Source organism: Pelodiscus sinensis, chromosome 1, assembly GCF_049634645.1.
Source record: "Pelodiscus sinensis isolate JC-2024 chromosome 1, ASM4963464v1, whole genome shotgun sequence".
Taxonomy (NCBI): Eukaryota; Metazoa; Chordata; order Testudines; family Trionychidae; genus Pelodiscus; species Pelodiscus sinensis.
In genome coordinates, this window is record NC_134711.1 from 89,414,668 (window position 1) to 89,429,076 (window position 14,409).

Here is a 14,409-nt window from a genome sequence, read left to right on the forward strand (position 1 = left end):
AGTTCCCCAACTGCGCACCAGCCTTAAATGTAAACAGGCTGGAGCACAGTGGTGACCTGCCAGCTCTTAAATACATTTAAAAGGATGAAGCGCAGCTGGGGGATCTGGCATGAGCCAGGCCAACTGATTCCCAGATTGCACCTGTCCCCTGCAGAAACAGTGCTTGGGGAAAACGGCTGTTAAACTGGCTCCTCACAGCACCAGCTTCTGCTCCCCGACCCTTGTTGCCTCAGAAGTGACTAGCCAAGGGACTAGTTGACTATCTAATAAGGTTTTGCTTATCACTTACATCCCTAGGGCACAGTTAATTTACTGATGGATCCATGAAGAATTAAATAGGCATGGTTAAGGTGGTTGTGGCCTTGGCAGCACACACAAGTTACTTTTCACTCAGGGCAGCACACATAATATCTACTTGTCTGAGGACTAAGGACATTTCTCAAGTCCATTTCAAGTCATTGTATTAAGTAATCCCTTTGTTTTGCAAATCTCAGAGGGATAGCCCAGTTAGTCTGTAACTTTAAAAACAACTAGTAGTCCTGTGGCACCTTAGAGATCAACCAAAATATACAGAATCATAAGCTTTCCTGTGTAAAATCCACCTCATCAGATGAATTGGAAACAGAACAGCAGTGGTAGAGTGGGAGGATCATTCACATGTTACTTCAGTAAATGAAAAGATTAAAAAACAGGAGGTGTGTTTGCATTTAAGCCATTTTCCAAGTATATAGCAACTAAAATAAAGCCTGGCAGTTCTCCATAACAGTAATCATTGGAGAATACTCCCATTACAGACATACAACAATCCCACTTGCCTCATGTTCTTTAAAAACCTCAGGAGACATTTCAGAGAGAGAACCCTCCTCCCCCTCCCCACTTAAAAAAACTACACAAGGAGCAAACTGTCATCCTTTCAGACTCAAAGTACAGACCATATTCCCCGTTCAACCCCATAAGCAGAATCATCTTCAGTCACCTACATTAGTGTAATTCTGCTGAAGTTGTTTTCTACAGTTTCACACTGGGAAATACCAACCTCTCAGGGTTAAGGCCCTGTCAAAATGCAATAGCACTGAGCAGCAGATATCTATCAGTGCCTGTTTGGGAGGCAAGGGAGGTTCCCATCACTCCAAATTACCAGTTTAAGCTGGACAAACATTGCTTTGAATATAGGCTTAGAAGTGACTTCAGGTAGTTTCCTTAACCTCAGTGCCCAGAGTTAGCGGGGGGAAAAAAATCTTATCAGGAATACCTCACAGACAGTGCAATGCCATCGGGTTTCTACATGATGCTTGCACTCATTGCAGGTGTAAACAAAGCGGTCCTGGCTCTGGGTATGCAGCTCCACCAGCATGCACATAGTTGACCACTGAGCTCTTCGTAGTGAAGAGAACTCTAGGTGCTTGTCTCTAGCAAGGGTGAGGAAGGCATCACGCCCATCCATCAAGTCACATGGAATGAGTGGGTCAGGCTCAACAATGGGAGGCAGGGAGTTCGCTGCAGGGCCAGCAATGAGACGGATCACAAAGAAGACCTGAAAAGTAAAGTATAAGTTAAAATCAGCCACTCACCAAGAGGGCACCAACCTTAACTACACAGCACATGCCATTCTAGGACCACTGACTCTAGCATGCTGTGATGGGTGGGATGGCTTCGTATCAACCTACCTAGATAGGTCATGAAGAATTTTCCACTTTTGCAGATTAACAAAACACTGTACAATTCTCCAAGTGCACCATGTCTCCTCCCCCTACTTTTCCTCTGATGCCAATACTGACCACTGGACTAAATGGACCATGTGTCCAATCTGGCACAGCAAAGACTTTTACTTATGGAAGTTCTCTACATGGCGCAGCCCTGAACAGTATTTATTTCCACAGCCCTGATGAGAAAGTCTAAATGGGGATTCCATCTACAAATACATACTTTCTTGTTAAATTCTATATTAAAGTGTTGTGCACTTGGCTACTCAAACCAAGTAGGTATTTCTCAATGCATCAGATTTTACCTCTTTATGCTTCTCCATAGTGGCATACAGCTTCTGGGAAAGATCGTTGGAAACATTGGGCATGCCAGGCTTCTTCTTATTGCCACGACTCAAGCTGCTCTTGTTTTTACTTGTCTTCTTATTATTCTTCTTTTTGGCATTTTTGCTGTCTCCCTTACTCACCTGCCAGAATAATTAATAATGTTTTAATTTGTAGAATAATAAGGAGGCGTTTAGGTGCCTCTGATAATTATTTACGATGACAGTAAATCAGTATATCAAAATGTAAAGCACTTGACTAAAATAGCACCTCCCATCATTGGAAACTATAATAAAAGCTTTCACAATAATTGACTATGAAGCTATGCAAATATTCTTAACTGTCCTGGAAGTCTGAATTAATCTGATCAGATTACTTCAAAGATGCCAAAATGGCAATATAACCATCTAAAAAGTATATGAAGAATGTAAACACCTGTAAGAGATATTTCCTTAGGTTGGACTGAGGGGTTAAACAGAGAAGAAGGATAAAATTAATCAAAGACTGTCAATCAGTAAAAGGTTCTCTAATGGTGAGCTCTATTAGACTATGGAATCATTTCGATGGGATGGTAGCAGACAACCTTGATTTAAAGCTATAGAAGTCAATGAAGAGAAGATCTGGGAAGGATTAGATAGACCAAGTGACTTTATAGGTTTCTCTCATTTTTAGTATCTTCACACTAGAGAAGTACTAGAAACAGCACAGACTACAGCCCCATAACCACTTATTCCAACTTAACTCATCTCTCTAGATCAGGGGTTCTCAAACCTCATTGCACTGTAACCCCTTTCTGACAAAAATTACTACTGAAGAAGATAATAGTCCTACTGGGTCAGACTAAGGTCTCTCTAACATAGTATCATGTCTTTTGACAGTGGTCAATTCTAGGTGCCCCCAGGGAATGAACAGAACAGATAATCAAGTAATTCATATCCTATTAACTCCATTAAGCAGAATGAAGCCTGAGCCCACCCAAGCCCCAGTGCCTTAAGCAGGCATGGAGGTAGGACGGAGGTAAAGGGGTTAGCAATCCTGAAGCTCAAAGGATTCAGACCCATATGGGGGGAGAGGGGAAGAGGGGGATGACCGTAACCTGTGTCCCAATACACAGAGCCGAAACCCTCAGGCTTTGGCCTTGGGTTGTGAGGCTTCAGCTGACTTCAGTCCCAGGTCCCAGCAAATCTACGCTAGCCCTGGTGATCACATTAAAATGAGGTCAAGACTCACTTCGGGGTTCCCACTCAGTTTGAGAATCATTGCTTTAGATTGCCTCCAACAAGAGTTTACACCAAGTTGTGCCTTGATTTCCAAAAAATGGGTTTACTCCCACTTTGCTCTTAATATGTGTAAGTGAGAATAATGGTAACTAGAAGGAGTGACATTTCAATGGAAACAGAAAGGTCAATTTCATATCTAGTCTCATTGCTAACTAGTGAATACAATCATGCCTTCTAGTTCCTTTTGTACATGCCTTTTACATACTTTGTGGGAGAAATCAGGTATATGGGAATATAGACCTTAAAAGTTTATTTCTCCAGTGTGTTTATTCTCATAAGCTTTAAAGTAACTTTCTACCAAGATGAACATTTCCAAAAAGAAACTATTTAATATAACCCTCTACTTCCTAAGGGGAAGATTACTAATTTGTCCTGTTTGCAAGAAACACAGTGACAACTGAGTCTAAGATGTTCACATCTATTTTGTGCTAATCTTTCCATAAACTGCTGGCATAATGCCATCTCAAGACCCTTTCACCTGGATATGGCCCTGACAGCTCTCTCAGAAGTGCACTGATATTTTTGGTGGATCTCAGAATTCTCCCTGAATACAAACACAAAATACTTAAGTTCTAGAATTCCAAGAATGATCACTTCTAGGGAACCAAGTCACAAGATCAACACATAGGCTATACTAGGCTTTGACCAATTTACTTGCATGTGAAAAAGAGTTAGTAAGCAGCACTACATCAGCAACATTGCCTGACTGCAGTTTCCCCTCCTATTTCTCAAGAATCTATAATTTACACAGACCATCTATTATCTCCTATACATTTGAGAATGTTTGTCATTGACCAGGTGAGTCAATCTGTCCAGTTGTTCAAGAATTCCTGTTAAATGATTAGCACTAGGATCAGCACATTTGGTATGCAGCTTCCTCTTATCAAGCAAGAGGAAGGCTTGGTTGTGCCAGGACAATGGGATGTGCCTGGAATGTGACTTTTCATAACATGGAAAGGGAGGGGACTACTAGCAGAGACAGTTAAACTGTGTAATGACCACAGGGTGTGGGGGGTACAGCAAGGGACCAGAGATGGGGACAGATAGCTGTAACTCCACTGGGCCAGCAGGAGTGGCAGAAAGCTTCCTGCCAGCCAGACTGGGAAGTTACCAGTTCCTACCACACACCCCCTCCCCCAAGTCCTTCCTCAGTCTCCAACCCTGAGTCCTGCATTCCCCCCCCCACCTCCTCCCCCTCCTCCTTTGATTCCTGCATCACCACCCCACATCTGAGCCCTCCACATCCCCAAGCCCCTGGCCTGACTCCTGCACACAACCCTACACCCCCAGCCTTCTGCCCTGAAGGAGCCCAGCAATGCCAGGTAAATCTTCTAGTCTTTACATATTTTTTTCCTTTTTCTAGTTTTGTCTAATTTTTCTTTTGTTAGCTGGGAGTCATCCCAGCCTTTGTTTTTTAATTTGTAAAAATGTGGTTGACTACATGAATACCAGTAAAATCCATCCTGAAAATCTGCCAGATATTTGGATATTAGCTGGTCAAGCTAAAACCCTGACCTCACTCCCCTATTTACCTATTAAAGCTCTCAATTTTTAGACCAGCTTCATTAAAGTGATTGAAAGAATACAACCACAGAAATTCGTATGACTGGAACGTTAAAGGAATGGTTAGAATCTATTCAAGGAGGAGTGAGCAAGAGAGAGGGGAGAGCACCCTATGTTGAAAATGGTATTACCTGTTTCCAAATCACTCTTAACACGGACAAAAATGATCCTGAATGCTCAAACAAATATCCTAACATATATAGAACAAGTAAGGTATCAGTTGGCATCTGCTACAGACCACCAAATCACAGTAGGGAATAGGATGACTGCCTCCTTATGATCCATAGAGGAAAAAACCCACTGATCATAGGAGAACTCAATTTGAGTGACACATACTGCCAGTATTAAAAACTGTCTTTATAATATTCAGAAATTCCAATTTCCCAACTCAAAAGTGCTGCAGGCCTACAGAGGGGAATTTATTAGATCTTGTTGTAATAGAAAAAAGAGGAAGTGATCACAGAACTAAAAAATAGTAGGAGTGATCATGACTTGATCCCATTTAGAATATGGAAGCAGAATGAAGGCCAGACCATGAATATATATAGTTGGTACTGATTTCACAAAATTGAACACAATTATGAGCCAACTCAGCTAGGAGGAAGAATTTAATCTGAAAAATGTGAATGATTGTTGGGAATAATTTAAAATCGCTTTACTAGATGCCACTAGAAAACCACAGAGTAATAAGGTTATACTGGGTAAAAAATCTGACCTGATTGAGGGGGGAAATGAAGGAAGGTGTAAAAAATAATATAAGAAATAGAAGAAAGGGGAAGTTGATAGTAATTCATCTAACACAGAAATTAGGAATTGTAGAAAATTGATAAAGGGAAGTCAAGGGACACAAGGAGAAATCTAAAGTCAGCAGTGTTAAGGACAGAGTTGTAAAAATATTTTAGGAACAAAGAATCCTGACAATGGTATTGTTCCATTACTAGATGGAAATAGTAATAATAAAGAAAAGGCAGGATTGTTCAATTAATATTTGTCATGTATTTGAGGGAAAAACAGGTTCGGTGATAACACTTTCCATTCCACTAGTACATCTGGAGGTTGTTAAACAGGAGCTACCAATGTGAGACATTTTAAATTTAGCAGATCCAGGTAACTTGTATTCAACAATTTTAAAAGAGATGGCTGAGGAGCTTGATGGACCATTAATGATGTTCTTCAATACAGTTTGGAGCACTGGGGAAGTTCTAGAAGACTGGAAGAAAGCTAACATTGTGCCAACTTTTAAGAAAGTTAAACAGGATGATCCAGGTAATCATAGTGTTGTTAGACTGACATCAATCCCAGGCAAGATAATGGAGTGATTGATACTGGAGTCAATAAAGAATTGAAGGGGGACAATGTAATAAATGTAATTCAACATGGGTTTATAAAAACAGATCCTGTTAAACTTGGTATTTTTTAAAATTAAGATTACAAATTTGATTGACAAAGGGGTATAAGTGTTGAGATAAGAAACTAACTTTTGCAAAGCATTTGACTTTGTAACATAACATTTTGATTGCAAAACTATAACAACATGGCACACATTACATGGATTAAAAACTGGCTAAGTGATAGGTCTCCAAATATAACGAAGCGGGTAATCATAATCCAGCAGGAACATTTCCAGGAGGACCTGCAAGAACTGTTCTTGGCTCTATGAAATTTAACATTTTTATCAATGACCTGGAAGAAAAAATGAAATCACCACGGATAAAATTTGCAGATGACAAATACTGGGAACAAGTTACTGATTCAGAGCAATCTGGATCACTTGGCAAACTGGGCACAAGCAAACAATACGCATTTTAATATGGCTAAATGTATACATCTAGGAACAAAGAATGGATTGGGGACTTTATTCTGTGAAGCAATGACTGAAAAAGATTTGAGGGTTGCGGTGGATAATGAACATGAGCTCCCAGTGCAACGCTGCAGCCAAAGGAACAAATGCAACTCTGGGATGCATAAACAAGGGAATCTTGAGTAGAGTAGAGAGGTTATTTTACCTCTGTATTTGGCACTGGGTGCGACTGCTGCTGGAATACTGTGTCCAGTTCTGGTGTCCATAATTCAAGAAGAATCTTGATAAATTGGAGAGGGTTCAGAGAAGAGCCACAAGAATGATTAAAGGATTAGAAAACATGCCTTACATAGTGACTCAAGAAGCTCAATCTATTTAGCTTAAAGAAAAAATTAAGGGGTAACTTGTTACACTCTGTAAGTATTTACATGGGGAATATTTAATAATGGCTCTTCACTCTCATACAGGAAAGTATAACATGTTCCAATGGCTCAAAGTTGAAGCCAGACAAATTCAGACTTGAAACAAGGTATAAATTTTTAACAGCCAGAATAATTAACTAACTATTGGAACAATTTATCAAGAATTGTGGTCAATTCTCCATCACTGACAATTTTTAAATCAAGATGGAATATTTTTTATAAAAGATCCGCTCTAGGAATTATATTAGGGAAATTCTATGGCCTGGGTTATATAGGAAGTCAGACTAGATGATAAGTCATCCCTTCTGGCCTTGCAATCTATGAAAAATGTCAGTCATGGATTCACTATTAAGCTCCTTTTGCACTATACAGCACACTCATAGCAATTAAGCCAAAACAAAGCTAAAGTCCACCTGAATCTTAAGATGAGCTGGCTGAGAATGGTTTCCAAGACTCCCATACAATGATTTTCTGGCCCCCAATTAAGTAGAATGACAACAAGAATTTGAATTACAGGTAGGGACATAGGAGAGGAAAATGAGCAACATCTGGGAAGTTGGGAGAGCTGAGTGTCAAAATAAACATGCATTTTAGATAAACCTCAAAAGAGCTTTTATCATCCCCAAGAGGAAGCTTTAAACTTTAATATTTAATTCTGCACCAGGGACCTACGGAAACTAAGCAGAGATAGAAGAAAAGATGAAGCATCATGAAGAATTAGGTAAAAGGAGTCTCCTTACATCAGTGCTCTCATTACTAGTATTCTCTTCTCTCTTCCGTTCTTCCTCCTCTTGTTCTAGTTCCTTAATGCTCTCCTCCAGCACATTGGGCCAGAAGTCCCCTTCAAAGTAAGGCAGCTCTTTTGCACTTGTGAGACGATCTTCTGTTGCCTGCTTAAAAATATCCTACAAAGACATACAAACTTTGTTACAGCTATTATAACTAAGCCAATGTACCAGGGCGCACACTTCTCAGAGGCAACAAAAAAGCACTGAGAGAAGAGAGCATCCAAAACAGCTAAGACACATTTAGTGGTGGTTCTATTATGGACAGTTTGGGCTAATGATTCAGACAGACATTTAGTCCCCCACAAGAAAAAAACGGTATGGTTTAGATAGAATTTATATATTTTAATTTATATATTTTAATCCCATATTGCTAAGTATTCAATCCATTCTAAAACACAAGTTAATGCTTTACAAATGTCTGTGAATAATCCCACATTGGAGGACAAGTGGTGGGAAGAGAACCAAGTCAGTTTGCTCATGAAATCCTACTGCATCTAATTTATATTTAACCAACCTTGTAGTCATGGACAATGCGTTCCGACACTGATTTGTCCAACATCTTTTTATACCATTCTTGCAGTCGCTTGGGCTTAGGTATCTTCTGGTCAGGAGGATGGCAATGGAAAATATAGTCATCTCCTTCACTAGGTGGGCAGGCCCAGATATGTCCAGTTGTGTATCTAGCATTGTAAAAAATATGAATACATTAGGATGCTGATGTTTATCACTAGCATTTTCTATTCTTTTCAGCCACAAGGTGGAGCCAGTACAAAGTCTGCTGGTATTACAAGATGACAACTACTGCAATTCTCTTCCTCATCTAACCTCTATAGCTATAGCTATAGCTATAGCTATATTTAAGGAATGGATTCCATTAGTAAAAATGTTGAGTTGTATTCTGGTTGGTACATGCATACAATATGGGCATGTATATTTTTAGTAATTAAAGCACAGCCCTACTCTGTGCAGCAATAAAACAACAATACTGGAGATAAAGCATTTTTTCTAATCTACAGGTAAAATCACAGATGCCTGATATATACTTGTAACAGTTATCTACCAACTGCATTACAATTAGATGAGAAGCAAGTGAATTCTCAGAGCAAAAGGACACATTTCAGCACCAAGAGCCATGATTTTCCTTCTTCAACAAGACAGATCAGCTGCTTACCACCAGATGAGTTTCAAAAAGCTACCTTGTCTTCTGAAACCTATTTGGCTTTCCCACTATTGACTCCTTTTCCTCTGTCTTCAAGGCCAATTAATGGAAGGAAACACCTCATTACCTGAGAATTCTCCAAATGTATTTCCTCTGTAGCTCCTAGGGAGCATGTGTTTCAGTACCATGAAGTCTGAAATTATCTAGACAGTAGTAACTGTGTAATGCTAGAGGACCACACAGCTACATTTGCCTTAAATTCCTTTCCATCTATTGGTAATTTGAATGATTCCCAAAAATGGTGGAAGAAGAATCAACAATATGTTCCCTTGCTTCACTGAAAACAGGCTCTGCAGATCCCCCATCCCTCTCTAGAGCCTTGTCTACACTACCACATAAGTCAACGCAAGTTATGTAGCTCAAGGATGTGAAAAGCTCCCTCCTCCCCTGTTGTGATATAAACTTACAACTTAAGGCAGTCCCTATACTAAGCTATGTCAAAAGGAGACTCTCTTCCACCAACATAACTTCCATATCTGTCAAGTGAATTAAATTATATTGATAGGACAGCATGCATCAATCGTAGAGGTGTCAATTTAGCATAGTAGTGAAGATAAGCCTTAAGAATCTTAATTAGCAGCAATTCTCCCCTTCATGCCAGGAAAGCGGTTATCTGACAATATTATAATCTCAAAATGAGTACCTGACATCAACGATAAGCACAGAAAACAGTAGTAAGTGAAGATATGAACAGAACTCCATATAGCAGTTTTATAGAAACCGGGATAAGGAAATTCCATAGTGGGAACATCACAGAATACACTGAGCCTGCTTCCAAGGTCTTTTACGCTTTTAAAAAAAACTATTCCACAAGTCTCTGCTGAGAAACTAATCTCTCTGCAGTGTCAAAATCCCCATCTTCTTACTACATCTATTTGCTTTTGTTTTATCGCACCTTCCATTGTGTCACTGATTGAAATTATATGGCATTGTTTTCAAGGTAAGGTCCATATTTCATCTGCACTGTGAAGTGCCTAGCACACTACTGGAACCTATAAAATAGGAAGAAGGATTAAAGACTTACCCTAATTTCTTGACATATTCTAGGTATCCAATTAGTATTTCATGATAGACAGCAGTCCTCAAGCATTTAGGACGGAAGAAATGAACACTGTCGAGGTAAGATATGTATACTCGCCTAGGCAAAGACAGGGGAAAAAAAATAAATGACACTATAGAACAGAAGGCCAGAAGTATTCACAGCACTTATATACCCTCGTCCATGGTAATTTCTGTCCCTAAAGTACCTAATGCACAAGCCACTATATTCAAAGGCTACTAGTCCCATCTATTTCCAGGAACTCATCTTCCTTTACATCACTTCTGGTCTGCAAAATCTCATCTCCCCTATCTAGAACAGCCTTTTCCTCACTGACTTCTTGTTTCTTTACAAATGAGATCCCAAAATCCATCTACTTCCTACTGCTGGAACACCACAACCAGATGCCTATTCTGTCCCCTACTTGTTTTCAGCCCCTCTTACTATCACATTCTTATTGCTGTAGCTGTTTTATGTTGGGATATACTAGTACGAATAACTAAAGTTAATTATAAGCTGCACTAAAAGTGAACATTCTAAAGTAACAGATTTATCCCACTGAGAAAAAATTCAACTCCCTTGATTGCCACTACAGTTCCTCACCTCTGATTGGGCGGGGGGCAATCTGAGCCGTACTCCTGTACATGCATGCCAAAGAAGCACAAGTCTACCCCATCGATTTCCTCAAAAGCAAAGAGGGCTTTTGTTCGATAAGGGAAGGACTCTGCCATCTCTCCACTGTCTACAAACCTGCAGATATCATAAAATAAAGAGAGTAATAAATACTTTGATTCCATCAGGACAGAGAACGTAACATGATGATACATAAAGATAGTAATTAAGACAGAATTTGTAATGCACAGTCAGATTCACTTGTCACAGGCAATAGGAAAGCAAACACTGACAACTATATTCCAGAGAAAGAAAAGTATCTCAAGTTATCCTGAAAGTTTGTTCACTCTTCATCTCGATCTTTCTAGAGTGGAAGGATTTTAGTGTTTACATAAAAGGAAAAAACTAGAAAGCAATAAATACAAAAAATGAAAAGCTACAATGTAATGGAAGAGTTTATTTAAAATTGTTTAGTTTTAATCTCCAGAATTTTAATATACTTCATGCAAAAAAGTGGGAGTGACATCACTGACAGCCAATCAGGAAAGCTCTGTTGATGGTGTTCTGAACACTAGACACACACTTTGCAATTGCCAAATAGCAGCAAATGTAGAAAACGTAAACACCTATCTTTTAGAAGGATGCTGGGAGTAGACAATATTAGGACTTGAAGGGCTGTACCTTGCTTTCATTCCAGGTTTTACTTCTACAGTTTTGTCAGAGGCATGAACCACCCTAACTGTGACTTCTCCTGATTCAGGATGATTCTGTCTTCTCAGAAAGTCGTTCACTCTGTTCTCCAAGAAGGTACCCAGCCTTGTAGATGGCAACCCTATACAAAAAATGAAACTCTTAACATACACATAACCAGAAATTTAATTTCTATTTCTCCACTCCTGTATTAGATTATGAACAAAGGCACTGGAAGGATGGACCCAAGACTAGAGTAAGTAGGTGGTGTTGCATGTGGAAGTTTCAGGCTGCCTATACTGTCATGTCTAGTAATTTCTGTCAATATCGTCATTTCTCTTGAAAACAAATTTACCCAATTTAAAAAAAATAAAACCCATAGTTAATAGACGTATTCCATTTATGTTCGCTAGAACTAATCCATTTATATCCACAAGAATTACAATTGTCTATTTTCAAACTAAACCTGAAAAAAGGGAGAGCAAGTATACAGGTATCTGATAGAATACCTGGAACTGGAAGTCCTTTTAAGAATCCTAGCACAGGGAGGAGCCAATCTCATTGGAGCCTCGCTGTAATATTAATAGTCTGTCTGCACCCTCCAACTTTCATATTTGGCACATTCCTGCAAATCCAAGTATGATAGTATCACAGGTAAAATTTGCATACAAGTAACTGGAAGCCCAAGCTAATTGAACAAAATGGGAAGGAGCCCACCTAGTCCTCACAATTTTCTTAATGAATTCAGGATGCTTGGATTATGAAAAAAGCACCCATATGGTCTAGCTTGAAGAATTAGTCTCAACTAAATTATGTTTCCATTTCACAAGAATGCAGTTGAAGAGAACAGTTCCAGAATGGCTAAGATGGAAACCTAATCATTTTTTTGACATTTCAAAACAATTTTATTCTCTAAATCTCCTTCTTGCTCTGTGTCAGAAAAGGTCACTACAAAGATAAAACATGAGGATCTCCTTCTTGCTCTGTGTCAGAAAAGGTCATTACAAAGATAAAACATTAATACTATGCAATTACTAACACCCCAGTGGTAGTCAAGTTTTGTTTGGGCTGTTTTTATAAATATGGGCAACTATTTACTCAACTTTTCAATGTAATTTAAAGCGGAATGAAAGATGTTAAACTGAAAGGCTTTCAAAATCATCCCATTGTCTACAAGACAGACAATGGGAGTAGAGAAGTTTTCCACATATTGACTTCACGATATCAATCCTAACCAAGAAGTAGTCACCTCTAGTAGTGAGAAACAACAGTTTTGTTTCTGTGGCCAAGCCAAACTGCCTGCTCTGCCAAGACTTAGAGATGCCCAGCTGGGGGAATGATTTGAATGTATAGTCTTTGCACACATATTTCATTTAAGCAAGACAGCAATCATAGTGGCCATTCCCCAATACTAGTGACGGCACATCGGGGAGCCCCCCAACCCTGCACCTTCATCTGCAGGCAGATGTGACTCAGCCAGCCAGTAGAGTAGGAGGTTTTATTGGTTCTCAGAGATACAGCACAGCATACGCTTGATGTTGACATAGGAGCCAGGGCAGACAGCCTTAGTTCTCTTGGGAGGAAGGGGTTCACAGTCCCCTGAACTCCCTTGTCCTGGACTTAGTCTGCTCTCTTCATGCTTCTCCCAGCCACCGGTGTCACACTCCCCCCAGGCAGCCATACCCCTTTCTTCAAACTCCTTCCCCAGGCCAGGTGTGAAGCTGCTGGGCCATTGTCTACATGTCTTGGCTCAGGAAACCCCCATCCCCTGCTGGGCCCTGCACAGACACTCCCAGAGTCCCTGCCAGCATACGATCAGAAAAGCAGACAGCACCCCCGCTATGTCACAGTAGTAATATTATTGATCAAGGTAAAAGGCTCCGTATGTCACATTAATCTCTAAATCAATACATCAGAATGCTGGATGTATGATTTTGAATAAGCAGGTGAAATAGATTAAGTTATCTTCCTATCTCTATCCCAAAACACATATGGAACCTCAGAATTCAAGTGTAAAATGCTTAAAAAATACAAGAACAGGAAAGTTTTCCCTCTCCACCCAATACTTTGTTAAGAGCTTAGTTAATACACCTGAAATGTTCTCTAACCAAATATCAGGAGGACTTACTTTTAGCAGAGAATTTGTTCTCTTTTCTGGTTCGTCCTGTTTTCTTTAAGCAGCCATCACACACAAAGCTGAAGTGGAAACAAGAAAAAGGTACTCATAGTAAGATTCATGACACAAGTTTGAAACAGCAGGAACAAAGCATTCTACCAGATGTAAAAGATTAGGGAACAATAACTGCAGTTTTTGGATAAAACTGAGGACAGGAAGAAGAGTGGCAAGCAACCCCAAGAGAAAGTTACTGTCATCTTAATATTATACAGGTCTATGTAGCACTTTAAAGACTAACAAGATGGTTTATTAGGTGATGAGCTTTCGTGGGCCAGACCAACTTCCTTAGCTCAAATAGCGGAAGAAAATATTATAATATTATAGCTTTTCAAGGCAGAATAGGAGTAAGTGAATGAATAGGGCATGAACACAGCTTATCTTTACAATATGGGTTTATTTTTCTGAGACCTCAGGTAATACCACTGATGGAGACAGGATCTTGGCTAGAAGAACTAACAGTCTGCTTTGATATAGAAAACTATTATCCTAATACAAAGATTCCAGACAACCCCAAAATTCTTCCCCAAGCAGATAAGGGGCAACCAATCTTGAAGAAAAGAGGAAGAAAAAAAGGAACAGGAGTAATAAAACAGCAAATCCCAAAATTGTATAATCATCACCGAATACTTTAGTTCTTTATACAGAAATTTACTTACAGCAGAATTGTAACTGATCATTTATCATCTTAATTATTATAACTAGGAAATAGTAACAGAGTTTAAGTTTCCTAAAGTCTCTTGTACTTGCAAGTCCAGCCAAGATAAAAATGGTGCTTTAGATAAGTTGGTTACT

The 14,409-nt window shown here is 39.4% G+C and overlaps 2 protein-coding genes across 4 annotated transcripts in view; both read right to left on the reverse strand.

Annotated features, from left to right (window-relative positions):
• L3MBTL2 (L3MBTL histone methyl-lysine binding protein 2) overlaps positions 1 to 14,409 on the reverse strand; it is a 73,146-nt gene that overhangs the window by 54,311 nt on the left and 4,426 nt on the right. The gene's annotated exons all lie outside the window — the stretch shown is intronic.
• EP300 (EP300 lysine acetyltransferase) overlaps positions 1 to 14,409 on the reverse strand; it is a 138,762-nt gene that overhangs the window by 5,087 nt on the left and 119,266 nt on the right. For 2 of the 3 annotated variants that reach the window (XM_075936301.1, XM_075936292.1), the window contains exons 23-30: positions 13,570 to 13,637; positions 11,433 to 11,583; positions 10,743 to 10,889; positions 10,125 to 10,238; positions 8,396 to 8,561; positions 7,834 to 7,998; positions 2,009 to 2,170; positions 1,253 to 1,534 (exon numbers count right to left, since the gene is read on the reverse strand). In XM_075936301.1, coding sequence (XP_075792416.1) covers positions 1,253 to 1,534; positions 2,009 to 2,170; positions 7,834 to 7,998; positions 8,396 to 8,561; positions 10,125 to 10,238; positions 10,743 to 10,889; positions 11,433 to 11,583; positions 13,570 to 13,637 — 1,255 coding nt within the window. Of the gene's footprint in view, positions 1 to 1,252; positions 1,535 to 2,008; positions 2,171 to 6,876; positions 6,952 to 7,833; positions 7,999 to 8,395; positions 8,562 to 10,124; positions 10,239 to 10,742; positions 10,890 to 11,432; positions 11,584 to 13,569; positions 13,638 to 14,409 lie in introns of all 3 variants that reach the window. The other variant, XM_075936288.1, reaches the window with a different exon arrangement.